The 20912-nt window shown below is 35.9% G+C and overlaps 2 protein-coding genes across 6 annotated transcripts in view; one reads left to right on the top strand and one right to left on the bottom strand.

Moving 5' to 3' along the window:
• The window catches only part of LOC123536259 (calcineurin-binding protein cabin-1-like), a 113904-nt gene that overhangs the window by 35221 nt on the left and 57771 nt on the right, over window positions 1-20912 (top strand). The window lies entirely within an intron of this gene.
• Window positions 6211-17366, bottom strand: LOC123536152 (uncharacterized). 4 transcript variants are annotated; one of them, XM_053528126.1, is made up of 4 exons: window positions 16972-17366; window positions 15745-15964; window positions 13114-13245; window positions 6211-9688 (listed from the first exon to the last, which is right to left on the bottom strand). In XM_053528126.1, exons 3-4 carry the CDS (start codon window positions 13179-13181, stop codon window positions 8734-8736), a joined length of 1023 nt encoding a protein of 340 aa, XP_053384101.1. In that variant the 5' UTR covers window positions 13182-13245; window positions 15745-15964; window positions 16972-17366; the 3' UTR covers window positions 6211-8733. The 4 variants fall into 4 exon arrangements, with proteins under 4 accessions (XP_053384101.1, XP_045186374.2, XP_053384102.1 ...); XM_045330439.2 differs by lacking the exon at window positions 15745-15964; XM_053528127.1 differs by lacking the exon at window positions 16972-17366 and having other exon boundaries at window positions 15745-16068.

Raw genomic sequence — 20912 nt, forward strand, 5'->3', positions numbered from 1 at the left:
AGGATTTTTTTTAAAAAATGAACCTTTTTATTGTGTTTACAGTATTTTATTATACATTGTGACAGTATTTGCTACATTTGATGTGTATTGAAAAAAAGAAGGTTTAATCCCATTATAATATAAATAAATTATAGTATTTTTCATGTAAATGATACGACCTCCTGTTTATGTCATTGGCATATTATAACGGGGGCAGTTGGACTCCTTAAGGAGCCGCTAAGGCTAAAGATAAAGATATCTTTTAACGACTTCTCATGAACTGCTCAGTGGATCTTAATCAAACTTGGTCTGTAGCATCATTATAAGGTCCTCTCTCAAATTTGTTCAAATGGGGGCATTAATAATATGAATTAATTAAATACTAAATTAATAATAATAATATATTATTGGAATTTAATACCATTATATCCACCAAAAGAAATAGAAACTGAATTTAAATGGAAATTTACGAAGTAAGTATAAAAACGTTGTTATTTTTACTGGGGGTAGGGGAAACGCCATGGTAAATAGAGCGAAATCTAAAATGGTGACCCTCATTTTTCTTTTATGGGGTCGATAGGTATTAAAATTTTGCACACTTGTTCAAATTTTTTCAAAAAACTATCTGGCAGTTTCTTAAATATAGGTGTCTTTACACAAAATTTTGGGTGAAGCTGGACGTCAGTTTTGCATGTTTTTCATTTATAAAATGTTTGCCTCCGATGTGACGTCGATATAAACTTGACAAATTATATGTCATTGGAGAGATAATCTTAATACAAACTTGAAAATAAAGAATATTTGCCATATTTTTGTTGTATATAAAAACACTACTTAAAAAACCTGTGACGTACATCAGTTTGTGCTCTGCTGAAAAAATGGCGTTAGTGGTCATGTTTGAAGATTAACAGCTGCAAAATGGAGAATAACAGAGAACTGGAAAAAATACCAGTCAGTTTTGTCACAAGGTTTTCTGTGACAATATTTCTCTCAAAAGTTAAACACAGGAATTATTACTTGATTTTTGATTTTCTCAAAATTATCTTATTAGAATATGTATTTTCAGAAAAATCCAATTTTGTTACAACTTATTATTATCCTCTTAGAAGATTTCTAACTAATTTACAGACATGTTTTAACCTGGACCTAATATGTTTTAGCTTTTACTGTATAATTTTATTGCGTTAAAAACATTGCTATTATGCTCATTATAATGTTGATTGGTATAATGATTATGTATGATTAACTGTTATACAAATTGAAATTTATCTTGACTAATTCTCACTGTAAGAGTCTATACTTGTTAAAAACTTGTTTAGAAATGTTTTTGGCATATGTTTCCTTGCCAACATAATATGCTATATAAAGCATGGTTTTGAATGAAAAAAAAAGAAGAAAATATTAGGACTCGAAAGTAAGAACTGAGACAATCTCTGCAGAGTTTAGTTTTATGTCAGGAATACCTGTAGTTGATTAAAAAGTAAACTTTTATATGGAAAACCCGTTTGGACATTAATTTTGAAGTCAAGATTTAATTGTCGAAGGAACTCGTTATTTATTTATTATTTATATTTGTGTTGATTTCAGTACAAGACATTTAAAACAGAGTCGGAGTTATTCATCAATTTTGCTGATTCCCCATCAGCGCATCAACAACAGTCGCTGAGCATTTAGCTCTGTCATAGTTTGAAATATCGTCAACTTTAATTTGGCAAAATTCATTACTGTCCGTTGAAAATTGTTAGGTGGCGCATATTACCTTAAGCTTGTCCGGCTTTCACAGGTCAAACTTCTGGCCGTATTTCAACGAAACTTCACAGGAGTGATCAGTAACAAGCCTGGTTGTCCATATCGCCGACACGTTTCGCTTGGCTGCACAAAATATCCGCCAGGGCCCAGCTGTTTGAAACTTTAACAGACTGTTAAACTAATCACCTGTTAAATTTTGATTCAAAATACTAGTCTTGGTGGGAAACACTAGTACAATGTTTAAATTTACTGTTTCAAACAACTGGGCCCAGAGCTAAAAATACAAAAATCTTGTACAGCTTTCACAGGTCAAACTGCTTGCCAGATTTCAACGAAACATCACAGGAGTGATCAGTACCAAGCCTTGTTGTGCATATTGCAAACATGTTCAGCTTCGCTGCCCAAAATGGCCGCTAGAGCTGAAGATAAAAAAATCCTGTCTGGCTTTCACAGGTCAAACTGCTTGCTGGATTTCGACGAAACTTTACAGGAGTGATCAGTACCAAGCCTAGTTGTGCATATCACTGGCACGTTCTGCTTAGCTGCACAGAATGGCCCCCTGAGGTAACAGTAGAAAAATCTTGCCCATCTTTCACAGGTCAAACCGCTGGCTGGATTTCGACAAAACATCACAGGACTTATCAGTACCAAGCCTAGTTATGCATATGCCAACACGTTCTGCTCCGCTGCTCAAAATGGCCACCAGAGCTAAAGACAGAAAAATCGTGTCTGGCTTTCACAGGTCCAACTACTGGCCAGATTTCGACGAAACTTAAAAGGAGTGATCAGTACTAAGCCTAGTTCTGCATATCGCTGGCACTTCCTGCTTCGCTGCACAAAATGGCCACAAGATTTAAAAATAGAAAAATCTTGTCTGGCTTTCAAAGGTCAAACTGTTGGACAGTTTTTAACGAAAATTTACAGGAGTGATCAGTACCAAGTCTAGTTGTCATATCGCCAATATCTTCCGCTTTGCTGAACAAAATGGCTGCCAGAGCTAAAGGTATACATATGGGGGAGACTTATGTTTTTGTAACAAAAACACCTTCTAGTTATTATGTCTCCCACCACACAATGGTGTGGGAGACATATTGATTTACGCCTGTCTGTATGTGTGTGTGCGTGTGTGTGTGTGTCTGTTCGATAACTAGCCAAATCAGCCCAGGCACTTCAGAATTATGGCCCTTGAATAACCGAAAATCGGCCTTTTTACTCTTGTCCGCGCTAAAGTCGAACATTTCTTATCCGATCTTCATCAAACTTAAACAAAATGTGTTTGACCATAAGACCTCGGCCAAGTTAGAAAACTAGCCAAATCGGCCCAGGCACCGGAATTATGGCCCTTGAATTACCGAAAATCGGCCTTTTTACTCTTGTCCGCGCTAAAGAGTCGAACATTTCTCATCCGATCTTCACAAAACTAGAACAAAATATGTTTGACTATAAGTCCTTGGCCAAGTTTAATAACTAGCCAAATTGGCCTTGGCACTTCGGAATTATGGCCATTGAATTACCGAAAATTAGCCTTTTTACTCTTGTCCGCGCTCTAAGTCAAACATTTCTCATCCGATCTTCACAAGACTTGAACAAAAAGTATTTGTCTATAAGTCCTGAACATTTCTTATCCGATCTTCATCAAACTTAAACAAAATGTGTTTGACCATAAGACCTCGGCCAAGTCAGATAACTAGCCAAATCGGCTCAGGCACTTCGGAATCATTGGCCCTTGAATTACCGAAAATCGTCCTTTTTAATCTTGTCCGCATTCTTCTTAAGTCGAACAGTTCTCATTCGATCTTCACCAAACTTGAACCAAATGTTTTTACACACTTTTGTTAACTCTTCGCCCATGTTCATTAACTAGCCAAATCGCCCAAGGCAGTTCAGAATTATGGCCCTTGAATTACCCAAAATCAGCCTTTTTACTCTTCAAAGGTATATTTGTAGTGAGTAAACAGTATATAAAGACTGACTTACTATTTAGATGATTAGGCAGTTGTGGGAGACATGGGCTTTTCTCAAAAGCAGCTCTTAGTATTTAAGGTTCTATTAATTCTATGCCAACGACAAAAGGAAACAGATTGACTGTCACATCAGTGCTAATCTCAAGAAGGGGTGCCTTTGCAGTTGCAATCGATAATACATGCTTTTAGCTCACCTGTCATGTAGTGACAGGGTGAGCTTTTGTGATCGCTTTTCGTCCGTTGTCCATCATCCGTCCGTTCGCAATTTCCTCGTGAACACGATAGAGACCACATTTTGTATTTGATTTTAATTAAACTTGCACACAGCTTTATTGGCATGATATTTCGGTTCCTTTCGAAAACTGGCCAGATCCCATCATGGTTTGCAGAGTTATGCCCCATAAAGGGCCAGAATTTGCCATTTTTGGCTTGTGAACACAATAACAGACCACATTTTGTAATCAGCTTTAATAAAACTTGCACACAAGTTGTATTGGCATAATATCTCAGTTCCTTTCGAAAACTGGCCAGATCCCTTCATGGGTTGCAGAGTTATGGCCCCTTAAAGGGCCAAAATTGCTATTTTGGCTTTTGCTGCCATATATAGAGACTTCATTTACAGTTTGATTTGATACAAACTGCAAAATATCTTCAACAACAATAAATCTTGGATTTCATGATGATACTGTCAGATCCGATTATAAGTTCTGGAGTTATGGCCCCTGATTTTCCCCTGAAAGAGCCAAAATTTGTTCATTTTTACCTTGTGAACACAATAGAAGTGACATTTATATTTGATTTTAACCACACTTACACACAACTTAAGTCACAATAAGATCTCGGTTCCTTTCAAAAACCGGCTAGATGCCATCATGGGTTCTAGAGGCAAAATTTTCTATTTTGGCCCTTTCAGCCATATAGAGGTTTCATTTGTGCTTTGATTTGATACAGACTTGCACAGAATGATTATCTTGATGATGTCTAGGCCTGGAACGAAACTTGGTCATGTTGGGTCAAAAACTAGCTCATCGGGTCAAATCAAATGAAAAGCTTGTTAACAACATAGAGGCCACATTTATGACCCTATCTTCTTGAAACTTGGTCAGAATGTTTATCTTGATGATTTCTAGGCCAAGTTTGAAACTTGGTCATATGGGATCAGAAACTAGGTCATTGTTCATTTGATGTACATGAAACTTGGTCAGAATATTTGTCTGCATGAAATATCGCATGAATATTTATCTGGGTCATGTGGGGTCAGATCAAAGAATTAGCTTGTTTACACCCTAGGGGGCACATTTTTGATTCTATCTTCATAAGATTTGGTCAGAATATTTGTTATCATGAAGTCTTGGACGATTTCAGATCTGGGTCACGTGGGGTCAAAAACTAGGTCACTAGGTCAAATCATAAGAAAAGCTTGTATACACTCTAGAGGCCACTTTTTTGCTCCAATCTTCCCGAAACTTTGTCAGAATGTTTGTTTTCATGAAATTTTGGACAAGTTCGCATCAGGGTCATGTGGGATAAAAAACTAGGTAACTTGATCAAATCAAAGAAAATGCTTCTCTACACTCAAGAGGCCACGTTTTTTGGTCCAATCTTAATGAAAATTGGTCGGAATATTTGTCTCCATGAAATCACTAGGTAAAACATGTTTACACTGTTATGGCATGTTACACAGGTGAGCAAACTAGGGCCAACTTGGCCCTCTTGTTATTGAAAAGAAGGAGAAACAAATCGGCAGGTTTTAAGGGTTTTCAATATGAGACATATTTAATTATGTAAATTATCTTATTATGTAATCAGGTAATGATTCTAGCATGCTGTACAAAATGATAATTATGGACTATAAGTGGAGCTATGCGACAATTTATCTCATGTTGATTTTATAAACAGCTGATTGAAAACAAGGACAGTTTAGAAATATTTGTCTATAATATCTATACATCATCACGGAATGTGCTGCTTATTTCAGTATTAAAACACACACAAATCCAGAATATATACATAACAATTTGGGAAAAAAAATATGCATTCTCCCGAATGTATGCCGATTGTCGTGTGCAATGCTGAATGAAAATCCTGTGACACCTGTCTTTCATGCAAATAAAAAGTAGCTGTATTTCTCTTGAAATGATAAATCTGACATATGAACATTCTACAAGAGTGTTTGCAATTATTTATTACATGCATTCACTTCTTTTCTTATTTCTCAATGTCAAATTTACATTTTATATGATTGTAGAAAACCTCTCTTTTTAACCACAGGGCCATGAAGAGAACCTTAAAGAACACTGTTTTTATTTAAAACTACACAATCTACAGGTACTTAGTTATGGTAAGCTTGTGAGACACAATGACACCTTAGAAACAGAGATAACGGATCAACAGATAATGCATTGTCTCATTGGCCAATATTATTGGTTTGATTGACAGGTCGGATCTATGCATTATTTGTCGTAGAAAAAACGAAAAATTTCTTGTCTTATTACAATTAGCAGAACATCTTTTTTAAAGATATTTCTTGTCAAAAGTAAAATGGCATAAAAATCGCAAGTAAAAGTAATGAGCTTCTTTACATACATATATTAGCATTGACTTAATTTACTAAATCAATGTCAAAATGTGCAATATTGTTATCAAAATTCAAGAGTAAGTCGAGAGTTTAAACATGTGGGGAGACCTAATTTGGCAACGTAGGATAATTGTTGTCACATTCTTTACTTTTTCCTTTTTAGTTCCTCTGTTTCTAGTTATTGTTCTTTATAATACCTCATTTTTGTGTGCAATGTTCCTAACTAGTTTGAAGTCTTGTATTGCTCTGCAGTACTTCTCTCATTTGTACCCCTTACAACTTACACATTGTAAGCAGTTTTATTGTCCTTTGGACATTTTTCTAAACCTGTGATTGCTTCTTGGTATATAAATCTTTTCTACAAAAAATACTTATTATGTCTCCCCACCTCTGGGGGAGACATATTGTTTTTGCCCTGTCCGTCCGTATGTCAAACTTCATTCCCGATCAATAACTGGAGAACCATTTGACCTAAAACCTTCGAACTTCATAGGGTGGTAGGGCTGCTGGAGTAGACGACCCCTATTGTTTTTAGGGTCACTCCATTAAAGGTCAAGGTCACAGGGGCCTGAACATTGAAAACCATTTCCAATCAATAACTTGAGTACCACTTGACCCAGAATGTTGAAACTTCATAGGATGATTGTTCATGCAAAGTAGATGACCCCTATTGATTTTGGGATCACTCTGTTAAAGATCAAGGTCACAGGGGCCTGAACATTGAAAACCATTTCCGATCAATAACTTGAGAACCACTTGACCCAGAATGTTGAAACTTCATAGGATGATTGGTCATGCATAGTAGATGACCCCTATTGTTTTTAGGGTCACTCCATTAAAGGTCAAGGTCACAGGGGCCTGAACATTGAAAACCATTTCCAATCAATAACTTGAGTACCACTTGACCCAGAATGTTGAAACTTCATAGGATGATTGTTCATGCAAAGTAGATGACCCCTATTGATTTTGGGATCACTCTGTTAAAGATCAAGGTCACAGGGGCCTGAACATTGAAAAAAGTTTCTGGTCAGTAACTTGAAAAACACTTGATCCAGAATGTTGAAACTTCATAGGATGATTGGTTATGCAGAGTAGATGACCCCTATTGATTTTGGGGTCACTCAGTAAAAGGTCAAGGTCACAGGGACCTGAACATGGAAAACCATTTCAGATTAATAACTTGAGAACCACTTGACCTAGAATGTTGAAACTTCATAGGATGATTGAACATGCAGAGTAGATGACCCCTATTAATTTTGGGGTGACTTGATCAAAGGTCAAGGTCACAGGAGCCTGAACAGTAACTTGAGAACCACTAGGCCAAGAATGTTGAAACATAGCGGGATGACTGGATATGCCAAGTAGATGATCCCTATTGCAGCCAACCATCAGTGTCTCTTTGACTTTCGCTCCTGACCTCTATTGACTTCTTGCCTATACGACTTTGCATTGGGGGAGACATGCGCTTTTTTACAAAAGCATCTTCAAGTTTATATGCAAGTCTATATTAAAGTCAGTGACTCAACTCTGTTTTAAGAGTTGATTTTGGAACCATGGCGGTGGTCAAGCATAAGGATACAAACGCAGCTTAAACGGTTTAAATTTACCAATGTGTTTGCCACAGATGGTTCCCGATTGTGTGCTTTTCGTTGTTCATTTTGTCTTTGTTTTCTTTATTGTCTATAGGTTTTACTTTGTCTATGTTTTGTCAGATTCCCAACTAAGAATTACTTAGAAATCAGATTTTGCAAACAGGTTTCCCACACAGTTATTTAGTGTTTTGTGGTGTGCCAGCCTTTCTTTACTTTCAGTACTTTGATTAGTACCGTATTTACATTCTGTACTTTCAGTACTTTGATTAGTACCGTATTTACATTCACCCTATTGCAGTGATAACATATTGCTATTTTGACATGCTGAATATGATAATACCTGCTGAATAAAACATGCCAAATATGTTAACACTTACTGAATACAATGTGCCAAATATGATAATACGTGTTGAATAAAACGTGCCGAATGTGATAATACATGCTGAATAAAATGTGTTGAATATGATAATAGCTGCTGATTAAAACATGTCAAATACGATAATACATGCTTAATAAAACATCCTGAATATGATAATACATCTGAATAAAACATGCCGAATATGATAATACATGCTGAATAAAACATGCCGAATATGATAATGCATGCTGAATAAAACATGCCGAATATGATAATGCATGCTGAATAAAAAGTGCTGAATATGATAACACTTACTGAATATGATACAATAAGAAAATACAACAAGAAATAATGCCAGTTTTTAAAAACATATAGTTAAAATAAAATACCATTTTGCATAAAAATGCTTGCTTAAAACTTGCATGCTTATTGTTTATTAGCGCTGTATAAACAGAAAAATCTCAGTTTACGCTGATGTTTTTAATCATGTGCCATTTTTTGGAGCTAAAACAGTCATGTAACAAAAATTTCCACTTCACATAATGTAAGAACACCAATAGAATTTGCATTCATTTGTATTTTAAGATATCTTCCGAAGACGGTACTATAACATTGGATTGTTTCTGTGGCTCCGTTAGTACTAGGTCCTTCAAAATGTCCGCAGATTTCTTCAGTGCTGCCTTGTTCATTACTCACACTGATCACAAGACTGTGCAATCTTTCACCGCAACAGTCTGCTCGATTTGTAATCACCACTCTGTTGATTAAGTATGGTCTTTGCAAGTCCACTTGCCACCATGGATTCATTTCTGACGCTGTATGCGTACAAGAGCCATCTTCCCAATTGCCACTTGTTACACCATCAGTCGCAGCATTTGCACCTTTGTAATATTCACTTTCTATGGAAGAACTTTCAGATGCACTCTTTCCAAAAGCAATATTCTTATCCTTGTTATACATGAATAGTTTTATTTGCTCTACATCTTTTTGAATCTTTTCAATAACATCAGCAATATTCTTTATTCCCTCTTTTTTTTCTAGTTCAGTTTTATCTAATTCCTCTTTATATTCCATGGTAAAGTTTCGGATTACTTGGTCTGTGTCATAATTTATTTTATCGCCATATGCTTTCAAATCAGTTTCAAGGTCTTTGAAGGAGTTTTTCACTGCGTTTTCATGATGGTCTATGGTTTGGTGTAACTTGTTCAGAGATTCATTGTTCTGGTCCACAAGGCTTCCAATAGTGTTTGTATTCTCTGCTCTCATAGATTTTTCTACTGCTAAACCTTTACTCATGTGTATTAAGTAGTCTTTGATTTGTTGAATATCTTCTTGTGTGTCATTCTTCTGTATTTGTGTTATGAGATCTCTTTTCCTGGATTGATATTCATGGGTGTTGTCTTGTAGGTTACCTTTAGTTGGTGTGTCAGTTATTGCCTTCTGTATTTCTTCATCTCTTATCTTGGCACTGAAATATTTAAAACACGTTCTGCCTGACACTTCTGAAATACTGAAAAATATGGAAAATGCTGAAATATTAGTTTAAGGAATGTTAAGTTATAGGCACCTCCAGATTAACAATTGTAATTATGTCTCCCACCACACAGTGGTATGGGAGACATATTGATTTACTCCTGTCTGTGTCTGTGTGTCTGTCACAGAGCTTGCCTGCACTCTTAAAACAAACATTTCTCATCCAATCTTCACCAGATTTGAACAAAATGTGTTTGCCAATAAGTCCTCAGCCAAATTCGATAACCAGCCACATCGGCCCAGTCACTTTTGAATTATGGCCCTTGAATTACTGATCGGAACCATTCACCCAAACCACTTTGAATCACTTTAGGAACCACTCACCCAAACCACTTTGAATCACTAAATGATTAGGCAGTTGTTGGAGACATGCACTTTTCTCAATTTCCTAGTTAGCAGCCTTATTGGAGGTGTTAAGAATTTGCGAAACCTAAATGTTTGTGTTTTACTACATAATGTATAGTTATATTCATGGATATTTTGAATTTGTGGATATAGGGAAAATAGAACCACTGCAAACATTACCCAATCTACAGTATACAGTATAGGACTAAAGGATTTTGAGTGCTTTTAATCATATAGAGGATATTACATGATTGTCTTTTCATATTGAATTTATTAAGGGAGTTGAATAAAATAATAAAATAATAAAATAAGAGGCTCTGCCAAGCATTTTAACAATTTTATACAACAGGTTTAATAAATTCAATGTGGAAAGCCACAAATGTAATATTCTTTTTATCACATGTTAGCTTTTCCTCCTGAAACATCAAAAGTTCTATTTTCTGTAACTAATATAAACAAGTCAGTTTGACAAACGTCCCCTATACTTTGAACGATGTCGATGTCAAAGCTTTATTACACTAGTGTATTATCAATTTTATGTAATGGCTTTATTTTGCTCCCGCGATGTCAGACATGTGATAAATAGTGGATATTTGTTTGTTTTGAGTGAATATGGAATATATCTCACTGAAAGGTGAGATAATTTCAAATATTTTCATGAGCACTTAGCGCGTGTGAAAATGTGAAAATTTTCTTACTTTGCGATGAGATATTCTATATTCATGGAAAAAAAAATTTTTCTTTTTATTTTATGCTTAATTACGTTGAGATATGCATTTTGCAACAAATTTTAATCTCTGTGCGGGAAACAGACGTGCGTAAACGAATATAACAGACGTGTTGTGACGTTAGAAGGACATACACGGCATAAAGTTCCATTTTATTAGCTCATCTGATTTTTTTGGAAAAAAATGATGAGTTATTGTCATCACTTGATCGGTGTCGGCGTCAGCGTCGGCATTGCCTGGTTAAGTTTTATGTTTAGGTCAGCTTTTCTCCTAAACTATCAAAGCTATTGCTTTGAAACTTGCAACACTTGTTTACCATCAAAAGCTGACCCTGTACAGCAAGAAACATAACTCCATCCTGCTTTTTGCAAGAATTATGGCCCCTTTTGGACTTAGAAAATATCAGATTTCTTGGTTAAGTTTTATGTTTAGGTCAACTTTTCTCCTAAACTATCAAAGCTATTGCTTTGAAACTTGCAACTCTTGTTCACCATCATAAGCTGACCCTGTACATCAAGAAAGGTAACTCCATCCTGCTTTTTTCAAGAATTATTGCCGCTTTTGGACTTAGAAAATCAGATTTCTTGGTAAAGTTTTATGTTTAGGTCAGCTTTTCTCATAAACTATCAAAACTATTGCTTTAAATCTTGCACACTTGTTCACCATCATAAGCTGACCATGTACAGCAAGAAACATAACTCTGTCCTGCTTTTTGCAAGAATTGTGTCCCCTTTTGGACTTAGAAAATATCGTGATATATATATATATCATATTTATTGGTTAAGTTTTATGTTTAGGTCAGCTTTTGTCCTAAACTATTCAAGCTATTGCTTTGAAACTTGCAACAGTTGTACACCATCATAAGCTGACTCTGTACATCAAGAAACATAACTCCATCCTGCTTTTTGCAAGAATTATGGCCCTTTTTGGACTTAGAAAATCATGGGTAGGACAATTTTTCTATTATACAAAAAAAAATCAGATGAGCGTCAGCACCTGCAAGGCGGTGCTCTTGTTTAATTTCTTGTTGCGCTACGTTATGAAATTCTCATTAAGTAAAATAATTTGAATCGAGAAATATAATATAAAGAACAAAGTGCGACTACAATTTTCAGCCTGTTTTATGTAAATGATTTAAAATATACACACTGTACAAGTAGATTGGCAAAGCTATATAATTTACAGTGAGTGATATGCAGTAAGTGATATGCATTATATCTCACTGATGGAATACAGTATTTTATCAGTTAGCATAGAATAAAATATTTTATTACATACTATTAGCAATTAGGAGTGACTTGTCACTTTTATTTTTAGATTTGGATTTTCCAGACTGTTCCTTTTATTAAATAAGGGTTTGAAAGATATTTGACTTATTTAAAACTATAAATATATTTTAAATAGTGAGCAGACTGAAATTGCATTGATAGCTCAGTTGGTAGAATTGAGGAATGTTGCTAGTGATTTAAATTTTGCGATTAGGAGGCTGTGGGTTTGAATCCCACACGGAGGGTTTTGTTTTATGATTGAATTTGTTTTATTTATATTTTTCATGTTTTTTTTTTATTTCATTTTATTTCATCATTTCAATTTCATTTTTAATTTCATTCATACAATTTCAATACATTCATACACACGCGCCCAATGGAGCATCCTCACACTCGCTGGCGGCGTCGGTTTCCTCCGAATCAGTGTCATCAGCTAGTTGAATGACCAAATTGTCAAAAGCTATGTTAACCATGTTGAATAATTCACAATAAAAAAGATATTTGAAAAACCTATGTTATATTCGAAAATAGCAAAATGATACAAGTAATGCAATTCAAATACATCCTTAACATTATTATCATTTTAAATGTATGAATGTATGTTACCAAAATCTAAAATGAAAAAATATATATATAATGAAAACAAAATATTGATCTCCGCTGGAATTCGAACTCACAAAAGTTAGATTCTAGAACCGTCACGCTTACCACTGCACCACGGTGTCCAATTGTCGAAGAAGCAGTCATTTAAATATTTATTATAAAAATACGTTATTAAAAGGTAGGGTACCCCTTTACTGAAGTGGTTTATTCCAGTAACCTTTCAAATTTATTAATAAAAGCGACAGGTCACTCCTAAATGCTAGTACATGAATGTTTGTATAATAGATAAACTCTGCCTTGAATTTGTGTTTAACTTTTATTTACAGCTAAGAAATTAAGGTTCTTCCCGAATTTTGAGAAAAAAATTACCCAACGCTAGAGGTATGCCCCTTAAGGTTGAAAAATTTCAGACTTACCTGTTGTTTTCCAATGCTTTTATTCTGTCATCCTGTAATTGCATATCTTCCATAACTGCTTGAAACATCTTTCCCAGTACACTGTACTTGTTATCTGCTGTAGCCAAACATAAAAATCTGCTGGAAGAAAAACTGAAAATGAACAGGATAGGAATGAAAATTTTGTTCTTCATTTTCACTGGTGTAGTTCAAAACTGGAAATAGTTCTTTGTGAACCTCAATTTTATACACCACATACGTTTAGGCCAATAAGGAGAAAAAGCTTTGGTTTTTAGATAATGAACAGTAAGTTTCATAAAAAAACAAAGTCAGTTTATGAAAAAAGGATGGAACATTTAATGACAATCATTTATTTTATTCAGGTATTCTGTTGCCAAAAAAAGATGAAATAATGAAAATAAGTTGTACTTGCTTTGCCTGAAGTTTTGGAATAGACAGCTGAGTTTAGGAAGCATGTGCAGTGAAAAAAAATCTTTCTGTAGTTTGCTTAGCTCTTTAGGCTCAAACATGTAAATTGGAATTCTTTAGATTTTAACTGTTGGAACAAGCCAGCAGAAACAGGAGCGTCTTAGCCTTTTTGTAATAGCTTTCTTGGAAATTAATTGAAGAAAAATAAATACGAAGGGCTAGTTATTTGGTTTCATTGGCCACATTCGTGGGGAAGTTTGTTTATATTCCACTGTTTTCTTAGCAGGATGTTTATGATTTCTCTAACACATGTTTATGTTAGATTTCCTCAAATGAATTTGATAAATGGCTTGAAGTGTTTTTGTTTAGTCTTGCTAACAAATGCATAACATTTTTACCTTAAGTACTATGAGCGCAGGATTTTTTTTCAAAAATGAACCTTTTTATTATGTTTACAGTATTTTATTATACATTTTGATAAGATTTGGTGCATTTGATGTGTACTGTAAAAAAGTATTTACAGTATTGTAAAAAAGAATGTTTTATCCCATTATGCCACTGGCATAAACAGGAGGTCTTGTTATTCACACGAAAAATACTATAAAGTATCACAAGTTCTGTTTTGTTGCTGATTTTGTTGGAACTAAGATAAATCTTTAAAAAAATGTGATTAAATACATGTATTTTGAGTTATGAAAGGCTGTTTCAAGCCATATTGTTATAATTGAAGTCTATGGGAAAACAGTTGGTGGTCGACCTTCTAGCAAATTCCTTCAGGCCATATTGATTTGTTAAAAAAGAAGTGGCCGCCTGGGGTGGGGCTAGTTTTCTATTTATGACTGTATGGAAAACTTTGAAATGCATCTTCTCTGAAACTGCTGGCACAAATTCCAAAAATGTCATACAGATGTTCCATAAGTGACCCCCCACCAGCTCAACAATTTGTTTCTGACTTTCTTATTATCCCCCGCCGATGAAATCGGGAGGGGGGTATTGAAATGGCGTTGTCCGTCCGTCACGTCCGTGCATCCGTGCGTGCGTGCATGCGTGTGTCCGTCCACAGCCATTTCTCAGTAACTAGCAGGTAGAATTTCATGAAACTTGAAATAAACATGAACCAACATACTGCGATGATGCCCGTCAAGTTTTTTTTTGGATTGGTCGATTTCCCTTAGAGTTATTGCCCTTGATTTAATGAAAAATGCCCAAAAATGTCCGTCCGCAGCCATTTCTCAGTAACTAGCAGGTGGAATTTCATGAAACTTGAAATAAATATGAACCAACATACTACAGTGATGTCCATCAAGTTTTTTTTTGGATTGGTCAATTTCCCCTAGAGTTATTGCCCTTTATTTACTGAAAAATCCATGTCTGCAGCCATTTCTCAGTAACAAGCTGGTAGAATTTCATGAAACTTAAAATAAATATGAATCAACATACTTTGATGATGTATGTCATTTTTTTTTTTCAATTGGTCAATTTTCCTAAGAGTTATTGCCCTTTAATTATTTGAAAATCTACAGATTTGTACATAACAAACCAACCAATTGGTAGAATTTCATAAAACTTCTTTCATTCTTTTCCGTGAACATTTATTATAAACATGTGAAGTTGTGTACCCACACCTGGTCACCACCTTGCTTTTGTCACACCACCTCCCCCGACCAACCTCCCAACCCCCCCCCCCCCCCCCCCCCCCAAAAAAAAAAAATTCTTTCCTTTTTATTATTATTTTTTTCAGACTTTCATGAATATTTATCAACATACAAAGTTGTACTGTTCCCCCACCTCACTCCTCCACCCAGTCATCCCCCCCCCCCCCCCACATTTTTATTTTTTTTCATTTTTAATTTTCCATCCATATTTCAATATTTATAATCAACATCGATGATCAATGACAATAATCGATGTTTTGTACCCTTACCCTGTCACCCCCACTGCCCCTCCTCCCCCAACCATAAAATAGCATTCATTTTCTGTTAAATTGATTTTGACAAATGAAATTATTTGCTTCTTTTGCTTCTTAGTAACATCCTTAACTTTTTGCCGGATATATTTTTTTGCCATTCCTGACCACAAACCCTTTCGGCGGGGGATACCAATTCATCGAATTTTCTTGTGTTTCTTGATGTTATCTGACATTTACTAACAGCCCCTGTATACCATGCACTCGTGCACGCACGTAACCCTCCCCCACACACACACCATGACCTTCTACCAAACCTGTTGAAGCAAGCTGTGGATTAATGGCCATCATGGCCCTCTTGTTTAAATATTCAGCTTGACCATGAGCTATTGGTATAGGTGGATGGTCCGGCATCCATCATCCTACATCCTGATCTTCTCCTCTGAAACTTCTGGTCAGAATTACAAACTTGGGCATGGACCTCTATCAAGTTTGTACAAATGGTTCACCTTGGCCCCTTTTTCAGGGCCCCAAAAGCTAAAAATAAAAAAAAACAACCTTTAAACAACTTCTCATGATCTTCATCAAACTTGGTCTGTAGCATCATTGTAAGTATTACAAGTCCTCTCCCAAGTTTATTCAAATTCAGACACTTCGCTCATTTTAGGGGCTGCTAGAGTTAAGAATAGAAATACCTTTAAACAACTTCTCATGAACCACTAGATGGATCTTCATCCAGCTTTGTCTCTAGCATCATGATAAGATTCTCTCCCAAAATTGTTCAAACGGGGGCAGTTGGACTGCTTAAGGGGCCGCTAAGGCTAAAGATAAAGATATCTTTTAATGACTTCTCATGAACTGCTCAGTGGATCTTCATCAAACTTGGTCTGTAGCATCATTATAAGGTCCTCTCTCAAATTTGTTCAAGTGGAGATAGTTGGCCCCTATTGGGGTTCGCTAGAGCTAAGAAAGAAAAAAACTTTAAATGGCTTCTTCCGCCATTGGTCTATAGCATGATTATAAGGTCTTCTTCCAACTTTATTCAAATAGGAGCACTTTTCCCTTTTTAGGGAGAGCTATGAATACAAATTCCTTTAAAAGACATCTTCTCATGAAATGCTGGATGGATCTTCATCAAACTTGGTCTGTAGCATCATGATGATGTCCTCTCTCAAATTTGTTCAAACGGGGGTGCTTGTTGGATTTTCATCAGACTTGGTCTGTAACATCATTATATGGTGTTATGTCAAATTTGTTCAAATGAGGGCACTGGATCCCATTATAGGGGCCACTAGAGCTAAAATAGAAATACCTTTAACCCTTTTCCAATCAGTACTCCACTGGAAACCTATACCTACTGGGAACATAGATCTGTGTGATCTTATAAGCCTGTCTGAACAGAGATATTTGCCTATGATAATATTTTGCCAGTTATTCACATAAGAATGAGGGGGTGTGTCACTTTAAACTATTCAAAGTAACAAAGGCCATGCAAAAAACATAACAACACATGCACAGGATGGGAGATAATTAGATAAACTTACAGTAGATGACACTTGCTAAGATCTTAGTGGGGAGTATGTCTATTTAATCCCCACTCAATTAACACTAATAATTTCCAGTCATTGACACTTAGTTGATATTTGCTGATTTCCTCAGATATAAATTCCTTTTTTATTGCTTTATTTTCCATTTTATCACATCTTACACTGACATTATTTATGCACAATTAAATTCTGATTATGTACAAAACTTGCAATACATTCATAATTATATATAAACACATAAAATATATACTATATACTGTAAATGAAATTGTATTATATATATCATAGTTGAAATATTTGTCTATATACATGACTAAACAATATCTCCCATTGATATTTACATTTAACACTTCCTTGATTTGTTTACTGTTTTATTTTTTTTTTGTACTTTCTATTAAATGAAAAAAAATCAACAAAATTAATACAGATTTTATTCATATGCAAGTAGTTCAGTTTGACACCTGACCAAATGTTTCTTTGAAAAGCTATGAGATTGCCTGAACGAAAACTATAATAAATAAATAGATAAATAAATATATAAATAAAATTTAAAAAATGAATAAATAGAGTCTGCTGACATTCGTGATTTGAGTCGCCATTTTGTTGGCTTGTTAATCCCCGGCCGTGGCGGAGGGATTATAGGAATGGTCTGCGTCTGTCCGTCCTTCCATCCGTCCGTCCTTCCGTCCGTCCTTCCGTCCCTTGAAGGAATTTTATCAAACTTGGGTCAAATGATCACCTCATCAAGACGATGTGCAGAACCCATGAGTCAGCCATTCCGGCTCAAGGTCAAGGTCACAACTTAGGGTCAAAGGTTTGAGCCTTCCATTTTGTGTCCGCTCTATATCTCCTAAACCCCTTGCAGGATTTTCATCAAACTTGGGTCAAACGATCACCTCATCAAAGCGATGTGCAGAACTTATGAGTCAGCCATGTCAGCTCAAGGTCAAGGTCACAACTGAAAGTCAAAGGTTTGAGCCTTCCATTTCGTGTCCGCTCTATATCTCCTAAACCCCTTGAAGGAATTTTATAAAACTTGGGTCAAATGATTACCTCATCAGAACGATGTGCAGAAATTATGAGTCAACCATGCCAGCTCAAGGTCAAGGTCACAACTAAGGGTCGAAGGTTTGAGCCTTCCATTTGGTGTCCACTCTGTATCTCCTTAACCCCTTGAAGGATTTTCATCAAACTTGGGTCAAATGATCACCTCATCAAGAACTCATGAGTCAGCCATGTCAACTCAAGGTCAAGGTCACAACTGAAGGTCAAAGGTTTCAGCTCTGTATCTCCTAAACCCCTTGAAGGATTTTCATGAAACTTTGGTCAAATGATCACCTTATCAAGACGTTGTGCAGAATTCATGAGTCAGCCATGTCAGTTCAAGGTCAAGGTCACAGCTAAAATAAAAGGTTTACCCTTCCACTATCCATAGCAGTGGCGGGGGATTTAGCTGTCTTTCAGACTGCCTTGTTAGGTATTAACTGTTTCAGCAAAAACCGGCCTTTACGACTTGGATGGGTAATATCACTCTTGAAGTTTCTGTTATAAAGGTGTATAAGTGGCCAGATTTTGAATAACCTGTTGCGATATTGTCGGTAGGATCAGGCTGATCACGGTTATTTGAGATGATTTTTCAACTTACACCAACGTTGAATAGGCATGATTTTGGTAAAACCCTCTACTCGAAGTCGGTCATCGGAGCTCCAGAAATCTTCCACACAATGTTATGTATTCTGACGATTATCATAACCAATGAAGAAAGTCTGCATTTCATTTGCTGTTGTTTCTCCCTGAGCCTCCCAAACATCATCATCCCTTCAGTCCAACTGTTGTTGTTTATGTTGAATTTCTTGCCTTGTACCAGTACCATAAAAAATTTGGTTTCTTCAGCAATCATTAAAAAAAATGAATCGAACTTTGTGTCAAAAAAATTATAAAATCTATTTGATATTTCAGTCAAATTTTGTTCGCCATCATGAATAAAGTCCCTAACATACCTCGATGAAATATTCGAGTCAAATTTCAATAATTCATCAACGGTCGTAGGTCTTCCAAAGGGGTGTCACATTCCCAGTTATTTTCTATTTGTCATGAGTATAATTCTACTATTTCAGACGTATCGCAGTCGCTTGATAATTCCTCCAACCAAATATCACTAATATTCACATCTGAATCTGGTTCACGACATAGAATTTCGTAAATATCGTCGTGACAAAATTGTTCGATTCTCTATCGCTATCCGCCATTTTGGTACATGTACAATTTTATTTTCTGAAAATGAGTTGGGGATTTCCAAAATTTGCTGTATAAATAGTAACGTTTTGAAAGCGAGACTCGGGCATGATCGTAAAATGAACTTTTCCCAACCGATTTAAACTTTTAAACCAATAAGTTTTCGTCGTTTTCAATCGGAAAAAGACGAATATGAACAGTGCATTATCCGGGCGGTTTCAGGCGAATCGTTTGTAGACAGCACGGGCGGATTGAGGCGTTTCGTTGGATAAGCAATAAGGGCGGATTGGGGCGATATGATTGGAAAAGGGTTAAACAACTTCATGCAGATGGATCTTCATCAAACTTGGCCTGTAGTATCATTGTAATGGTTTTGCTTAGCCCCTTTTAGGGGGCACCGAAGCTATAATTAGAAAAAAAATTAAACAACTTTGTATCATGAAGTTAGTTCAAATGGTTACGCATTTTTGGGGCATCACAGTAAAATAAAGGAAAAACCTTTAAATAATTACTGGACTGCTTAAAGGATTTTCACCAAACCTGGTGAGAAGCAAGGTCAGATGGTTAAGGTCTCTTCAGGTGAGCAACTTAAGTCCTATTGAGTTGTTAAAAACATGACTGCCAAGGGGCATGGCCTTTGTTTTCTTTATGTATATAGTGGGAACTTTGAAGTTTGAAAATCTTCTTGTCAGAAACTGCTGGTCCGATTTTCAAATAATTCCATGCAAATGTTCCTTTGGTGACCGACTACCAAAATTGTTCAGTTTATTGTGATTTGTCAAAATTTGAAAATTTCAAATAGCAGAGCTATTGTTGTTACCCTTTGGTCGCATCCACATCACAAAAGTTTTGCATGTTTCTTAAAAAACTACAAGACCTTATATTCTTACATTTATTTGGCATCATGAGTTGACCTCACAGGTAAAGTTATATAATTCTACATTTTATTTTGTCAAAATTATGCTCCCATTTTTAACCAGGTTTTCAACGAAAACCTGAGTTATTAGATTGGGGTATGTCGTTGGTCGGGCGGGCGGCAACGTCAAACTGGTGTTTCCAGTCAATAACTTTTGTTTCGGTAAAGATATTTGAATAAAACTTGGTATGTATGTAGCTTATATCAAGACAAAGGCTGGGATTGATTTTGGGGTTTCTGGGGTCAAGGTCAAGGTCACTGTTACTTAAAATAGAAAAAGGGTTTCCGGTCAATAACTTAACTTAGGAATGAGCTATCATGATGAAACTTGGTGTATAGAAAACTTATATAAAGTTGTAGCTTGGGATTGATTTTGGGGTTTCTGGGATCAAGGTCAAGGTCGTTGTTACTAAAATAGGGTTAGGTTTAGGGTTAGGGTTTTGCTTTAAAGTGGTGCACTGTGATCCAGTATACTTTTTATACGCCCGAAGGGACGTATTATGTTATGAAGCTGGTGTCCGTCTGTCCGTCCGTCTGTCTGTCCGTCTGTCCGTTAGCAATTTTGTGTCCGCTCTGTAACTCTTGAACCCCTTGAAGGATTTCAAGGAAACTTGACACAAATGTTCACCACACCCAGACGACGTGCAGAGCGCATGTTCCGGATGTCTCGCTTCAAGGTCAAGGTCACACTTAGGAGTCAAAGGTCATATCAGTTTGTTTCGTGTCCGCTCTGTAACTCTTGAACTGCTGGAAGGATTTCAAAGAAACTTGGCAGAAATGTTCACCA

This window comes from Mercenaria mercenaria, chromosome 17 (genome assembly GCF_021730395.1).
Source record: "Mercenaria mercenaria strain notata chromosome 17, MADL_Memer_1, whole genome shotgun sequence".
NCBI classification, from domain to species: Eukaryota; Metazoa; Mollusca; class Bivalvia; order Venerida; family Veneridae; genus Mercenaria; species Mercenaria mercenaria.